Source organism: Capra hircus, chromosome 10 (assembly GCF_001704415.2).
Source record: "Capra hircus breed San Clemente chromosome 10, ASM170441v1, whole genome shotgun sequence".
NCBI classification, from domain to species: Eukaryota; Metazoa; Chordata; class Mammalia; order Artiodactyla; family Bovidae; genus Capra; species Capra hircus.
The window spans coordinates 85633528-85649480 of NC_030817.1; the positions used below are offsets into that span (position 1 = coordinate 85633528).

The following is a 15953-nucleotide window of genomic DNA, read 5'->3' on the forward strand; positions in this document are numbered from 1 at the left end:
AGCAGTGGAGGGGTGTGGAGTCCACAGGCTAGAGCTGACTTCTGAGCTATGGGGGTCCTCTGAAGACTGTACCTAGAGTACCACATTAAATGCTCCAGATACTCAGCTCTCCTGCTCTTTTCCTCTACCTTGGTCTTTGGCTATGTGATAGAAGAAACTGCCTACTGCTTGTTCAGTCAGGGAAAGTTTCTATTGTCTGCAACCAAGAATTCCTACCAGCACAAACATCCCCGAAATCTGCTATATTTCCTATTTAAAACGTTTTCTTCTTGCAAAAATCACTTATCAACTGAAAACTTTAGAAATTATATAGACAGGAACAAAAACCAATGTAACCTCATCACTCACAGAGAACCTCTGTAAAAAGTTTTAAACATGTTCTGGTGCATACTCTCCTAGACTTTTCCCTGGATATGTGAACATATTCTGTTTATTTAGCTATTATTAAAAAATGCTGCCACACCGTGATCAACATGGTTGTTATTTACCTGCTATTCTGCCTCATCTATAATTCTGCTTCTCCCCATGAACATGAATATAGACATCATGAGTTGGTCCAGCCTTGTGAAAAGTATTTGTCACCCTTAGGCAAGTTGTCTTTGAATAAACATATATAGAAGTGACATAATTCTCCTACACAAGAAGGCATACAAAATGATTTCAGATGACAGTGTTCCTCTGCTGGGTAAAAATCCTCATATGACTCTTGGTGAGGTCCAGTGATATGTAATTTTTATATTCAAGTTGTTACAATTCAGAATTTCAGAATAAGTTCAGGTTATAGGTAGGTATACTCTTCTGAGGACCTAATGTTTCCATGAAATAACTTTAAAATTACTAATTTCTTGGAGTGCATTATATTGATCTCTAAGATTTATCGAATATACATTTTTAAATAATTACTTTTATATACAAATAACTGCCATTACAAAGTAGGTAAGCTGAGAGGACAACTTTACCAGGCAGGCTTAAACTTATAGACTATTTGCAGATAGTAAATATATTAAAAGTTCTTAAGAAAATCTGTTCTCTACTTCTTCCCTCTTAATAGACTTCAGTACTCTTCTTCAAAGAGATAACTTCAACCCCATATAGATTAAGATGAATTAGTAGATTCTAAATGCATTTTCATTTTTTCAGCCTCTGCTGCCCTCAGCCTTGTTCTGTGGCTCTTCATTCTGTCATTTGCCTTTAAGGCATCTTTCTTTTTTCTTTTCTCATGGCATTGTTGTTGTTTAGTCAGTTTGCCCAGGCTGACTCTTTGCGACCCCATGGACTGTAGCCCACCAGGCTCCTCTGTCCATGGGATTCTCTAGGCCATTCCCTTCTCCAGGGATCTGCCCAACCCAGGGATCGAACCCAGGTTTCCTCCATTGGCAGGCAGATTCTTTACCTCTAAGCCACAGGGAAGCCCTTTTATAGCCATATTTAATACTAAAAATAAGAGCCTATAGCTATGGTTTTCTTCTCAGTGAATGGTAAACAAACTTTCCTTATTGCTACTCCCAAACTACCTTTAATAAGTATATTAAAGAAACAGACTCAAAAAATTTCTAGTGAGTATCCTAGAATATCCTAACAAGAATATAGGTGAGTTTTTTTCTTTTCAAAATAAACTACCTTTAAGCTGCTTTTGTGATTTTTACTATTTAAAAAATCACATATAATGACTATTTTCATTATATACTGCATAATGACAGTGCTTTTTCTCCATAACCAACACAGTGATTAGGTGTCAATAATTTAACAAAATTCAATAATTCTGAAATTCAATAATTTGAACGATAAAATCATCCAGTGCTTTATTAAGCAAAAGAATTAAGAATGTTTACCTTTTTAGATCCTGAACCTCAACATGCCTTTGCTATTCAAATCAGAATGCAATAGCCTTCACGTTTGTTACCATGAATTTCAAAAGAATAATTTACATTTCTAAAAAAAGGGGAAAAATAATCTGCATTTGTAAAAGCTATTTATATAGAAAGACAAAAGAGAACATAACTAAGCTGGAGTCTTTCCATATCATTGTCTTTTGGGGTCCAGGCAGCGAAACCATGATGTAGGTGAAAAAGTACTATGGCCAGGTTCCAGTGTATGTGATGCAGGCTGAAGAGCAAGAAGCTAAACTGTGAATACCTTAACTTGACTCCTAAAAGGATGCTAACCAGAGGGTCTTCATTTTTAGAGGCCAGGCAAGGGTAAATGAGTTAAAATGGCAGCAGCATCAACGCGGGTTACTTATAAAACCGTACTTTTCAAAATGTATCGAGGCTAAGGACACTCATTGCTCATACCTCTTAGAGAATAAGATTGCTCATTTGTTGGGAATGGTTCTTGAAGGAAAATATTCTTCCTGTTCTGGAAGGCAGGAAGTTATCTTTCCTTACTTGAAGGCCATCTTTCTCCCTAGGGGCTCAAACTTTTGAATTGTATCTCATTTATTCTTCTCAATGTGAATCAAATCCAGTTCCAGAAGTTACAAACTCTGTATCTTTCATAACCTAACTCCCATTGTAGAATCATTCAAGAGTTAGGAACTCATTTTCTCACTCCAAAATTCAGCTACATTCCTTGATATGGGGCTTCTCTTCTCACTGTGTCTGATATTCAGAGCCATTAAGGGAACATTTATTTCCTATAATATGAAATGAAGTCCAATTTAAGAAACAATTCCGTAAAACAGGGACTATAAGGGCAGTGGTGGTGGTGTTTTGTTTTGATGTTTGGTTAAGTAGCCTGGGGCAAATGGCTCAGCTTTGGCTGAGCTATATTATTTCTTTTTGGTAACAAAAATCAAAATCACTAAAATTTTCTGAGAAATAAACTACAAACAAATCTATTTGTGAGTGAGAGAGAAATCTCTTCTTTCAAAGTATGTTGGAAATATTCAATTGGCTAAATACACTTTTTGGATATTTTAACTTCTGTAATGACTGACGTCCAGTAAAGCCTTCAATTTTCTAAAACCAGTACAAAAGCTGTTATAAGTTTAATATTTTGAGCAGTAATCAAGTCATAACTTTTTCAATTCTGATTTGGTACTGTACACTCTTTTTAACAGAGGTTTGGGCTCCCAAGTCATCCTCTCCAGTCTTTGTATGTTAGAGTGAGCTATTTGTTTGTTTAGCAGAGCTGGATGGTGGGTAGCTCTGCATTTGACTGGTTGACTTTTAAAGGATTACTTCTCTGGAAAGATACAGTCTCATTCATATCACATTGGTAGTGGGGTGGACTTAGCTGCAGTTAAAATTTTAAATTGAAGATGAGCATTTACCACCAGAGAGGACAAACTTCAGGACTCTTGTGTTACATAGATTCTGTGTATCATGTCAGCATAATGTGTTTGTGATGAAGAGCTCTGTATTCAAGCAACCTTAAATACCATATCCAGAAATAACAACTGACTCTGGCAAACAGAGGTAATTTGGGGTCCCTCTATGTTTTATAATGAAACCAATATATTTTAAAACGATAAATTCCAACTACACAAATGGATGTCAATAAGATTAACAAAACTGATGACTGACATCTGCTAACATGAGTCAAGTAAAACATCCCATAATACTTATACCCAGATGAAATAAGACAATGGCTTCCCAGTTTTATTTTGCATCTCCCAGTTACTCAAAAAGTAAACATGACCCCTTTTCAAATTTCACTTAATATTTTACCTGAAAGAACTTACTGAGTAAAATGCCTAGTTGCAGGATTTCACATTTGCGATCCATCATGTTACAATTTCAAAGTTACAGTTCCTTCCCTGGTGTAGGCATTCTATATGTGCCTTTTATTTACATTCTGTCACTTTTTATTTCCTCCTAAATTTTATATGTTCAAGAATATAACTATATAAGAGTTATGTAAAAATATTTCAAACTTGCAACATACATACATATTGGTTTATCTATCCCTTGAACCCATGTCTCTGAAAAATAAATACAATGTATCCAAAAGAACTACCTTGGAGTACATGAGGAAGAGTGTAGACGTGTAGAAATAAAAGAATCGAAAAATAATTGTGTGGAGATGTATTTGTCCTGTTGACAGCAGTCCCTGTGATCTGTTAACAGACATAGGCAGCCAACTTAGTACACAATAAAAGTTCTAGAAGTGGCCACAGTAAGTTGGTAACCAGATGGGAATTAAGGCTTTAAGATCTCTTACAACAACTGTGATTCAAAAACCCCAAAGCAAGCAAACCGTAAAACCTGGAGAAAATGCTCCAAATAGAGCCTCCTTGGCAGTCCAAATTGAACCAAATGACTCAGGTGGACAATGAAAAACTGCGCCGTTTTCTTTCACTAGGTCAATAAAGCCCATAAATAATGTTTGGTCCAGAAAACCAGACTTACTAGCACCTTTCTTTTCCATTTTTAAAAAACTCAGAATATTCAGCATCAATTCTTAGTCCATGGTCTTCACTCATTTATTGACTAAACAAGACTGCCGGTGCCTCCGGATCACTCCTTCCAAGCTGACCTTATATGACAACAAACTGAAATGCCCCTTTAAGTAGAGGGTCTAGACCGCGAGTTAAGTCATCCAAAGGTGGACGCATCTTGCTTATTTACTTTTGTATTCAAGAGGCTGCGATGGTCACGGCTGGACTACGACGAGGAGGGAGGCGAAGGGTCGCGGGATTGTGAGCCGCTGACCCGGGGTGGGAACCCGCGGAGGAAATGGGGGGCAGCAGCCTCGCTCCGCTAGCTCGGCCCTCTGGACCCAGAAAATGACCAGCCCCTCCCCCAACTGCACCCTTGACCCCTCCCCCCTTTTTCCAGGCCTTTCATCGGCCCGCCCGCCGAGCAGTCCGCGGCCCCCAGACCTCTCGCCGCCTGCCTCTTTCCACAGCCCAGTCGTGCGGCGCGGACAGACCCGGGGCGAAGCCCACGGCCCGGCTAGGACCCCTACCCCCGGCCCCTCCGGCCGCACCCCGCCCTTTCGTGTAACGCACCTGCGGCCCCGCCCCCGGCCAAAAGCTGAGGCGGCGGCGGGCTGGCGAGGCCGGGCGGCTCGGCCCTCCAGGCACAGTCGCCTTCCCTTCCCCCGCCATTCCGCCCACCCCCCTCGCTCAGCGACCGAGCTGCCGCCGCGCTCCTCAGCCGCCCCGAAATCTAAAGGGGTCCGTCTCCGGCACCACAACCAAATGGCTGAGCCTCCCTGGCCGGCTGCGCTGCCCGCCCATTGGTCCCTTCCCCCCCCGCCTCCACCACCATTCGCTGTTGCCCGGAGATCGGCGGCGGCGATTGGCTAACGCTGCTGCTACTCATTCGCGAGGCCGCCGATCCCGCCTCCACGGTGATCAGGTTAGTGTGCGCCGCGGGTGCTGGGGGCTCGAGAACCGAGCGGAGCTGGTTGAGCCTTCAAAGTCCTAAAACGCGCGGCCGTGGGTTCGGGGTTTATTGATTGAATTCCGCCGGCGCGGGAGCCTCTGCAGAGAGAGAGCGCGAGAGATGGACATGGACAAACGGATTCATTTAGAGCTGCGGAACAGGACGCCCTCTGATGTGAGCATTTGCCAAAAATATCTCTGTCGGTCCATTCTCCTACTTTGTGTGTGTGCGCGTTAGGGGGAGGCACTTTTTTTTTGAGGGGGGGCGCCCGGGAGATGTGGGTTTGGGGGTCGGACTGCAAATGAATTGCAAGGTTGGGGGGTTGCAATGCCATCCAAGCATGTTCCGGCTGCCGCCGCCGCTGCCCTTGGTGTGTGACTACCTGTGCGTGTGCTCCCGCGTGTGCGAATGTGGGTGCGAGAGTGTGCGTGCGAGTGTGCACCCATCGGGGGCCAGCGGGCGCACGCGTTTGGGTCGGAGAGAATGAGGCAAAATAACCCTCTGAGCTCTCTGCTCCCGTGACTCCGTCTGGGGGAAAGATTAACGAGGGAGGAGGAGGAGAGGGGCTGCCTCCTGGATTTAACAACAAAAAAAGGGGGTTTTATATTTTATAAATGAATCCCCCCTTCCGCCCCCCTCCCGCGCCTTCCCCCTCCCTTTCTCTCTCTCTCTCTCTCGCACACACACAATAAGTTTTGGGCTTCGCGAGTCCGGTTTAGTTTCTGATAAATGTGGGCCGAGGCCCCTGGGGAGAGCGCGTGGGGAGGGGGCTGCAGCGGAGTTGGGAATGGCTCGAGTTTAAAGTGCGTCTTCATTTCTTTGCAGTGATGAGGCGAGAGACGGGGGAGCCATATTTGTAACTTTGTAGTGTTCGTGAACGCGCCCTTTCTCTCCCTCCCTCCCTTTCTCTGCCTCCCTTCCTCTCCTCCTCTGTCTCCCTCACTCTTTCCACCCCACCTTCGGGCCAGATGCTGATGTTTCTTCCTTTCCTTCCGAAGGGAGGATAAATGGAAAGAAGGGGGGGAGGGATTTTCGAACGTGCAAAGGCACAGATAATCCCCGCGCCTCCCCACCTCGCGCGATCGCTACTGCAAGTTACCCAAAGGCTACGTCCCGGTCCCCCCTCGCCTCTGCTCCTTCCGGCCTCCCTAAGATGCCAGCCTTTGAGCCTTGACGCCCCCCCCCCCGGCCCGTCTTTCTCTAGGGTGGGCTCCTTGGCAGCCATTCGGCGCCCGATTAATAAATGGGCCCGGGAAACTTTGTCAGGACGCGAGCTGCCCAGAGCTGGTGCCCGTGGTGGGTATTGGCTGGGTCCAGATTTATGCGGGCATAGCAGACACGCAGCTCGGGGATGGGAGTTTGTCTTCCCGTCGCCGTTATTGATTGGGCAGCAGCGGGAGTACAGCCGGAGGAAACTTACACGGATGGGAACTGGGAGGCTCGGGCGAAAGCTCACCCCAAGGAGGGGAAAGGTGACGGTGGGTTACTCGGACGCCCGTTTTTATTTCTGTCTCCCTCTCGCTTTCAAACACTGTTTTATGTGAGTTGGAGGCTCAGCGGAGGAGACCCCGGGTCTGGGGCGGAGACGCTGGCTGACTCCTCTGGTGGCCCCTCCGGGACAGCGGAGCGCGGGCGGGTGGACACCCTCACCCCAGCCCCGGTGGCCAGGGTTCCACAGAGTTGGGAGTTTGGGGAGCACTGTGCGCTGACCTGTCGCCCCTCCAACCCGTTAAAACCCGAATCCCTGGCGGAGGCAGGCCTTGCTTCCTCTTTTCTCTAGTTCCTCCCCCAAACCTGAGTGAGACTTTTGAAAACAAGATCCTTTTTGTGCCCCCCCCCCCCGCATCATAACGCAGCTGTGGACTGTAGACGTGCAGTGCCTTATGGCGCGCAGGGCGGGGAGGGGGTGGCGGAGGGAGGGGAGGGGTTGCCCGCCGGAGGACGCTGGAGTTTCCACGAACAATTTGCCGGCGGTTTGCGTTTCTCTGGCCAGTTTCATCCCAGCTTGGACCCTGAGCCAGAGGATTGGGGGGCTGGGTGTGGTGATGGGGGAGGGGGCCGGAGCCGCGGGCTTCCCGCGTACTTTCCGGAAGCCCCCCGTGTGGAGGGGGAAGGGCACCAAGTAGGGGGCCGGGGTCGCGGCGGGAGGGTGTGGAGGCGCGGTTCAGGCGGCCAACCCTACCCCCCGCTGCTGGCCAACTGGGAGCGAGATCGAAAGCGGGTCGAACCGGCTCTTTAAACTTCCCGAGTGTGTGCTGGGGGAGGGGAACGCGCCGCGCCGATCTGGGAGCGATTTCTCACGCTTCGCCCCCTCGCCTCCCGGCCCACTCGCCTGCCCCCTGCCTTGAGGCGGGGTGGGGGTGGAGGGGGCACTTTCTGCCCGTTTGGGGAGGAGGGGGAGAAAGCTAGCTAATGAGGGACAAAAGGGGTGGGGGAGGAGGGGCTCGTTTTTTTAAACATTCTTAAAATAAATAGCTCCCGGAGAGCGCCCCCTGCACCCCTCCCCGCCCTGCTCCCCCCGGGACCCCCATCACACCCACCTTGGGAGCCTCTCCCAACTCTGATCCGGGGGCTGGTGGCCACGCCGCGACGCCGAAATAGGACGAGCAGCCATGTTTCCCGGGTCTCGCGCGGCCCGCCCCGCCCCTCCCCCATGGCGCGGCTGGCGCCGAGCGCGGGGCTCCGAATGCGGGCGCCGGGCTCCATGCGGCGCGGGGCGCGGGCCGGCGGCCGGGCGACGGGGCGGCCGGGCCTCGTGCGCGCGAGCCGGGCCGCGGGCGCGCCGGGCTGGCCCTCGGGCGGGCCTTTTGGCTTCCCGAGCTGGTTTGGAGCTCGAGGTGTTTTCTTATTATTGTATTTTTAACGGCCAGGCCCGCCGGAGACCGAACCCGAAGGGCGCCGAGGCGTTACTGGGGGCCAGGGGCGGCCGCCAGGGCCCTGCACGCCTGTGGCAGGACTGCCGGGCGCCGGGCTGCCATTTTGTCACCGTGGCTGTTGTCGCTGTGGGGCGGGGGGGGCGCACACTTGCGCCATCGCCCCGACGGCCCGGGACGTGGAAGCAGCAAGGGGAACGGGCTGCGGGGACCCCCAGTTGTGCTCTGGGCCCCGATGTGGGGGGCTTCCCTCCCGTTGCCAACGGCCTGAGGCTCTTCTGGAGCGTCGCGGCGGCCGTTGCTCTGGAAGGGCGACGATCCTCCTTGCGAGTGCTCCCCCCACCCCCCAGCGCGCTCCCTGCCTCCCCCGCCCCCCTTCTCTCCAGTATTTCGTCCTTCCTCCGGCAGGCGTTTTAGAGGTAGTTCAGTGTGGCCCTAAAGACGAACGGCGGAACTGATAGGAGGGTAGGGGGAGAAATTAAACACGAGGTTTGTTTGGAGGGTTGTGGGGGCGGGCGGCGATGCGGACGCGACTCTAGCGGCCCTGACTGGAGCCAAGGACAGCAGCCGCTTACCCGGGAGGGACGAGTTGATGCGTTGGGGAAACGCCCTCGGGGCTGGGCTCTCCGGGAAGGTAGGTCGCGCTCCGTGTTCAGGTGGGTGTTGCAGCGCCCTACTGGCTGCTAGGGGAGGCCCTTGCTCTTCCTCGGCTTCTTCCCCTTTTATTTTTGCCCGCGGGAGGGCGGCTACAGTAGTAAATGTAATCCTAAACCGAGAAGAGTAGGGAATGAGGCTTGGTTTTTAAAAAGTCAGTGTTATCTGTTTCCAACTGCCTTTCTTTGGCTGTTGACTGCGGAGCCAGGCAAGTCATCCGCGTCGCCAGCATCTCTCTGAGACTTTTTAAAGCTGATACCCATGCTGGTTAAGCACCTCCCTGGTTAAACTCTGGTACACGTCTGTATGGAGACTAGCTTTCATGGCAGTGGCCGGCCAAGGCTGCCCAGGAAGCCGGGTTTAACTTTGACCTTTGGAATACATCGCATGATGTTTTCCAGACTGACTTACTGCCTAATTGGGTTCAAGTAGCCTGATATTAACTCCAGTTTGTGCAAGCCTACCAGGGATCCAGGAGCAGAAAATTGAGCATGAGTTCTGTATGGTCATGCTCAGTTACGTTTTGTTACGGGATTGTTGCTGCTGATGGCAGTTTTGAGCCTAAGGGCTTCACTGGGAAGGTGGGTAGTAGAACCACACAGGCCTGAGTTTAAATTCCTCCTGCCACAGAAGGAAGATAAATTTACCTGCCCCTGGGATCTCAGGCAGGTTAACTTAGCCTACCTCTTTGATTCTTGGTTTCCTCACCTGTAAAATGGGAATAATCCTATTTAATAAGTCAGTGACAAAACTGGCCTGATCTGGCCCTCAGGTACTCAGTATGTGATAGTTTTATTTCTCAGATATTGGGGTACAGTGAGGTACAACTTTGTGCTTCTATAGAGTTTACAGAACAATAATAATTAATGCTTATATAGCACCCATCTATGCCTGGTATAGTTCTGAGTGGATTACACAAATCAGTTAATTTAGTACCCCCACAGCAGCATTGTGAGGCAGGTACTATTATTAACCTTATATAAACATAGGAAATCCAGGCATAAAGATGTTATCAGAGCCAAACTTCAAACTCCATCCCTAATCTCTACTGCCTCCCCTGAAGAACCCTTACTTGTAAGGTACAGTGAGGAAAAGCTTTTTCTTCCCTGGTTTTGAAATGGTGCTACCCTATGTGAAAGTTTGAAGACTGGACAGCTTCCTAGTTGAAGATACTGAGGTGGGTGGGCAGGATCAGAGGCTCTCTGGATTTTCATGGGGATGGGGTGGAGAAGGGAGGGGAGGAGTCAAACATCTACTTCCCTAGATTGGGTTAGCACATCACATCTGGTAAGGCTGAAAGAAATCTGGGCTTTTAGGTGTTGGGAGACACATTTTGAGTAATGAGAGGATAAGCAGGAGCCAGTCAGGCAGTGGTGTGTTGGGGATCATGCATGTAATGTATTCCCCACTTTTATTAGTCTCCTCCTGCAGACACAAAGCTAAACAGAATTGGCACGTCCTTGGTTTCCAAGACCTAGTTTACCAATAACACTTCTTGGATCATCTCATTTAATCCTCCAACAACTCCTTAAGGGTAAGCCAAGGAGGGTGACATCCTCCTATGAGGGTGAATCATTCAGATTGGAAGAGAAAGTCAAACAGCTTGTACATAGCAGAATTGGGTTCTCCTCCTACCATAAAACCAGAGATCCTTTAGTTAGACAGGAAGAACTTTGAATATTGTTTAATTGTTGAGACCCATCACCAGAATCATCTGGGGAGCATGTAGAATGCAGATTCCTGGCCCCACCCCTAGACTCTGATTTAAGCACATGCGTGCATCCTCAGTCATGTCTCACTCTTTGGGAGTCTGTGGACTGTAACTTGCCAGGCTCATCTGTCCATACAATTTTCCAGGCAAGAATACTGGAGTGGGTTGCCATGCCCTCCTCCAGGGGACCTTCCTAACCCAGGGATTGAACCTGGGTCTCCTGCATTGGTTTAGCACAGGCATTGCCAAGTTTGGGGTGAGCTGCCTGTTTTTGTATTGTGAGCTAAGAATACTTTGTACATGTAAACACTGCAATCAGTTTGATAATGCGGAACACTGAATCCCAATTAAGTGAAATGTTATCCCCGTTTCCCCCTTGCAAAAAATTCCACTTGTCTCCTTGGACCTTTATTACCAAAAGAATTGTACTCATTATTTATTTTGAATTTTATCAATAAAAGAATTGTGGAAATTTGTTTTCTTTCATTAGAAAAAACTGCCTGTAGTATTGTCAGTTTTGCCTTTAGGTGACGTTTACTATCTGGCCCCTTACAGAAAAGATTTGGTAATCCCTCATTTAACAGATTGTTGGTAAGGACCTTTTGATCTGGGTGTTTACAAAAATTTTTTTAAGTCATAAGTTTTCAAAGTTCATGTGAGTGGTACTTTAGGGGTTTTTCCAAGTCCTTTTACATATGTTGTTGATATCTGGTAGAAATCGGCCTCGATCCATGAACATCCAAAAGAAGAGAAATCCTAGTTGTTGCTCATGTAAAATTGAGCATCCCTTCTATCCAGAAGTTGTTCAGTGTAACCAACCGAAATTCTTTATCTTGCCTATTCAGGATATTTCAAAAGGCTTTTGCATATCTTGTAGTTAAATAGTTACTCTTAAGTTTTAGATGTCTTAGAGGTAGAAGGAAGGAACTTTGAAATGCAGTGGTTTGAGTTTTGAGGCCTGGTAGGTACCACAGCTGTGTACCTGGTGGCTGACACTCAGACCCTCAGAGCACAGTTTACTGAAAGCACAGATCATCCTGGAATCTCTAGTTTGGGCTTGCTGCTCTTCCATAGTGCATGTTGCCTGGGGACGGACCAGCAGCAAAGTGGCTTTGAGTTCCAGAACTCTTGTTTGTACCGGTAGCCTCTTGTGCCTGAGCTGATGAAGGTATGGATAGATTGGCCAGACCTCTGGAGGAGGTGATAAATCTAAGAGCGCCAATCCCAGTCCCCATAACTGTGGACAGCAGACCCAGTTCCCTCTCTGGCCACTGCTGCACCACCAGCCTCTCAAGATGACTTGTTTGGACTTACACAATCCTTTAGGCACCTGATTGAGCTCTGGAATCTGGTCATCCAGAGTTTTATTTCATGTTAATTTTACCACTTCGAAGTAAAAAACCTCAGGACTGTTGGTATCCTTTATGGAGATTGTATAGGACATTCATCAGATGTGTCCTTTCCACGTGCCTGCCCTCTGCTCTAGTGTATCACTTAGGAAAAGGGCAGAGAGCTTGTTGCTGAGTGGTCATGAGCCCTGGTTGAATGATTTTGACCCAGTTGTTTAGTCTGCGTTCTGACTTGGTGAAGAGAAAGCCCATGTACTCTTGGTGTCCAGACAGGGTCCTCCCTTCAAGATGTTCACTGCCACGCCCTCGCTGGCAACACACACATTTTGACCTGTCCGTCCTCTATTCTAGCTAGTACTCTAGTCTCCTGGAAGGTACCCTCCCCTGGTACCCCATCACACTGCCTTCCTCCTACAAGCAAGTAAAGAAATAGTGGCCTGAGTCTGAATCTTATATTACATATATTGAAATATATGACAGATGATAAATACCCAGCAGTGATGTTTTCATTAAAGAAATGGAGTCTGCCAGAGATGGAGAATTGTGAAGGCATCTGTTATTCCAAACTTCTCATTTAATAAAATGGGTTGAAGGCAGATGAGCAAAGTGGCCCTGGGCCCCTTTCCCAGACATGGAAGCAGCCTGCATAGAACCAGTTGTCCTGATGACATTTGTTATGGTGAAGCCTGTGAAGTCAGATAAGATGTATCTGTTCACCAGCACTGGGCCCCATCCAGTGTCTATTGGCCACACCCTGCAACCTTTGTGTTTTCACGCAAATTTATTTTGTTTTGACTGGGCAGATGCCCTGGTGCAACCATCTGTTGCTTTCTTTACTGAAACTTTTTCTTCTGCAGCAGATTTAAGAGATCAATTTACTTACCCCACTATATGAGTCTAATGTGGATTAAAGTCTGGGCTTTTTTTCCCAGAGAAATTTGCCTTTGGAGATTCCAGTTTGGTGAGGAAATTACCAGAGAACGATTAGAGACTTGGGTGCTGTCCTCAGCTTTGGTATTAACTAACTTGAACAAGTTGTTTGTCCTCTATGGGCCTCTGTTTTCTCCACTCTAAAATGGGAATTTCGAGTGAGATCAGTGACTTTCAAGCTTTTCATTCCTATAGTAAGAAATGTTTCACAGTATATGTGTACATACTCAGGCTATCTAAAAAGCTGACAATATACTCCTTTACTATGGATAAAACACTTCTCTAGTCATTAAAAATAAAAGTGCTGGCTTTAACCCATAAATTGATTTCATTACCTGTTAACGTTTGAAAGACAGTTAAAGATGAGTATTAAGTTTCCTTCACACAAATATTTTGTGGTTTGATTTTGGGGGGACGTGGTGGGAATGCCGTTTGGAGCTTTGTGAAATCTCTCCACCAAGAGTCAGTAGTGATTCCTCCGCTTTTAAGCCAGCTCATCTTGGGTCCCATGTTCTCGAGCTGCTCTCCTTAACTCGTTCCCAACCCGCAGCTTCTCCCCGCATTATGGAGTCACTGTCCTAAATTGACGCAGTGGTGAAGAACCAATGCAGGAGACACGGGTTTGATCCCTGGGTCAGGAAGATCCCGTGGAGAAGGAAATGGCTACCCGCGCCACACTTCTTGCCTGGGAGACGCCATGTGAGGAGCCTGGCTAGCTACAGTCCATGGGGTCACAAAAAGTAGAAAACAACTGGGCGACTAGACAACAGTCCTAAGTTCCTGCCTGGATGGATGCCTTCCAAGTGTCCTGAGTGTGCCAGCGACCCTCTGCCAAGCATGTTCCTCCACCCCATTCTCTCTGCCTTACCTGCTGCTGCCCCCCACCATATTTCAGTGTGCAGCACTGGGTGCCTGGGGGCTCGAACATTTCCAGGGTTGGGGGGATGCACTTGGCCCCTGCTTTCCCCAAGACTGCCTGGGTGTGTACTCTAGCCCCCACTTCCAGCCCTTGGGCAAGCCCTCCACTTCACAGTACCTTCCTTATTTGCCTCTGTAAATAGCACCTACCACCCAGTCTGGCACACAGTAAGCACGCAATAAATGTTAGATGTCGTTGTTATGGTCTGTTCTGCTGGAACACCACAGTTGGTGTGCACTTAAAAAAAAGTAGCTTACATTATCAACAGACATATCAAAGGGTAACATTTATTTCAGTGGGAAAAGAGGTTAGACGCTAGAGATTCAAACTTGCCAGAAGTTGTTTTTCCCCACAAGTAGTTCAACAGTGAATGTGTTGTTTCTCTGTGCAGTTATAGCATCTACATGTCAAGGAAAAGCCCCAGCACTGAATTCCAAGTAGTTTCAACTTGTCCTTTTCTTGGACATGCCTGGTCATTACCTCCAGCAACTGTTTCAGACTCTCCTCCTCAAACTGCCCACCAACCCTCCACTCTGCCTCCCAGCCAGCAGAGAAGTATGTCTACTTTCCTCTCACAGAGAAAATGCGAACCTCCAGATTTCCCAAGAAATTTCTAGACCAAACCTGTGCCCAGCTCAGCTGTCCTTTGGGTCTTACCTGGGCCTGCCCTTCAGTTATCTTTTTCCTTCTGGGTGCCTAGCTACTCCTTTGGATCCTTCTCAAGCTTGGAATGTTTCTCCCGTCTTAGACAGCAAACATCCCGTCATCGTATGTCTCACTGTTGCTACTGGCCGTCTCTTCCTGTTGACATTGAAACTTCCTGAATGGTCTCTCCCTTCTCTCACCTTTCTCACACCTCAGCCTCCTCAGTCTGGTTCGCTTTCTAAACAGCTCCCCTGATCCTGGAAGCCTTCACTGTCGTCTTTTCTGTGGTTCCTCAGCAGCAGTGTTCCCACCCTTGACCTTCAGGAGATGTGGTCCCCGTTATCTCTCCCTTTCTCCTGTGTCTCTCCTATAGCTTTGGCCACTCCTCAGCTGCTGGGGCCCTTTCGCTCTCCTCTGCAGACGTGAGCTATTGGACCCAGTCAGGCCCAGGCCCTGAGCGCTCTCCTGTTTTCTATTCCCTGTCCTCACTTGTTCTTCCTCACTGACAGCTACAGGTGCTTTGTCCTTCTGGGGTCTGATGTTTGTTTACTGTTACCATCTCTGATCCGACCTCTTGGCCGAGCTCAGGATGCACCTAGTGTCTCCTTCAAGTGTCCCCACTGCACCCCACACTCAGCATGTCCAGTGGGAACCCATGACCTCTGCAGCCTCCTCCATTCCCCCACATGCACACATGTGATCTTTATATCCATCACAGAGCCTGTCGATTCAAAATAGCACTCTCTACTGCTGGCCAGCAGATTGCCCCTGCACACAGCCCTCTTGAAGGCAGGCTTCAAATTTGTCAGCATGATCTTAGCAAAATGCAGCTGTAATCATGTTGCCCTGTACTTAACAGTACACCGTTCTCTTTAGGATAAAGCCCAGAAGCTTTAGTAAGACCGGTGAGGATACTGTGTGGTCTGCCTCTTGCTTTCATCTTTTGCCTCACCCCGCCTTCCCCCCTCCCCTTTGCACTGCACTGGCCCCACTTGCTACCGTTTATGCCCTCAAATCTACTCATGGGAACTGCCACCATGACTTCCTCAGCATCTAATCATCTCTCCCACCCTCTTCAGCTGTCGGTCTCGTTCTTTTGTTCTAAAACTCTTACAGAAATTGCCTTCAAAGAGCTTCAGTTTGTAATTAGGCATTCCTGCATGTGAGTGTTTGAAATAGCATCTCTGTCCCCTGTAGCCGGTAGACTGCCTGTTTGGGCTCAACACTGCACTGGGCACGTGTCGGGCATTGTAGAAATATTGGCTGGAAGAAGGAGCCACGGTCCTTGGATGGTCTTGTCGTTTTCATCACCCACGATCTGGTGAGTCACGCACGGAGCCACTGAAACAAAGCATCTGGAACGTCACCAGGTTCAGTGTCCTCAGTTTTTCTTGGGTCGCTGTGAGCTCCTGCCTCTCAACGGCTGATTCACACTTTCTCAGCCCAGGGGTCCTCACATTTTTCTGGGTTTTATGTCCTGTGTCTGTGAAATCTGAACCTGAGTCCCAGCCCCGGTATGTCTACCTTTTAGTTTAGAGT

General features: G+C 48.3%; 1 protein-coding gene and 1 long non-coding RNA gene across 4 annotated transcripts in view; one reads left to right on the forward strand and one right to left on the reverse strand.

Annotated features, from left to right (window-relative positions):
• LOC108636833 lies at nucleotides 1613-7999 on the reverse strand. Its single transcript, XR_001918595.1, has 2 exons — nucleotides 7874-7999; nucleotides 1613-5431 (listed from the first exon to the last, which is right to left on the reverse strand). It is a non-coding gene; the product is annotated as an uncharacterized LOC108636833 (long non-coding RNA).
• The window catches only part of ANP32A (acidic nuclear phosphoprotein 32 family member A), a 38172-nt gene continuing 27507 nt past the window's right edge, over nucleotides 5289-15953 (forward strand). Inside the window, exon 1 of one of the 3 annotated variants that reach the window (XM_005685152.3) lies at nucleotides 5289-5507. In XM_005685152.3, the coding sequence (XP_005685209.1) occupies nucleotides 5454-5507 (54 nt within the window). In that variant the 5' untranslated portion in view covers nucleotides 5289-5453. Of the gene's footprint in view, nucleotides 5508-6594; nucleotides 6812-8694; nucleotides 8841-15953 lie in introns of those variants that run through there. The other 2 variants (XM_018053591.1, XM_018053592.1) reach the window with 2 other exon arrangements.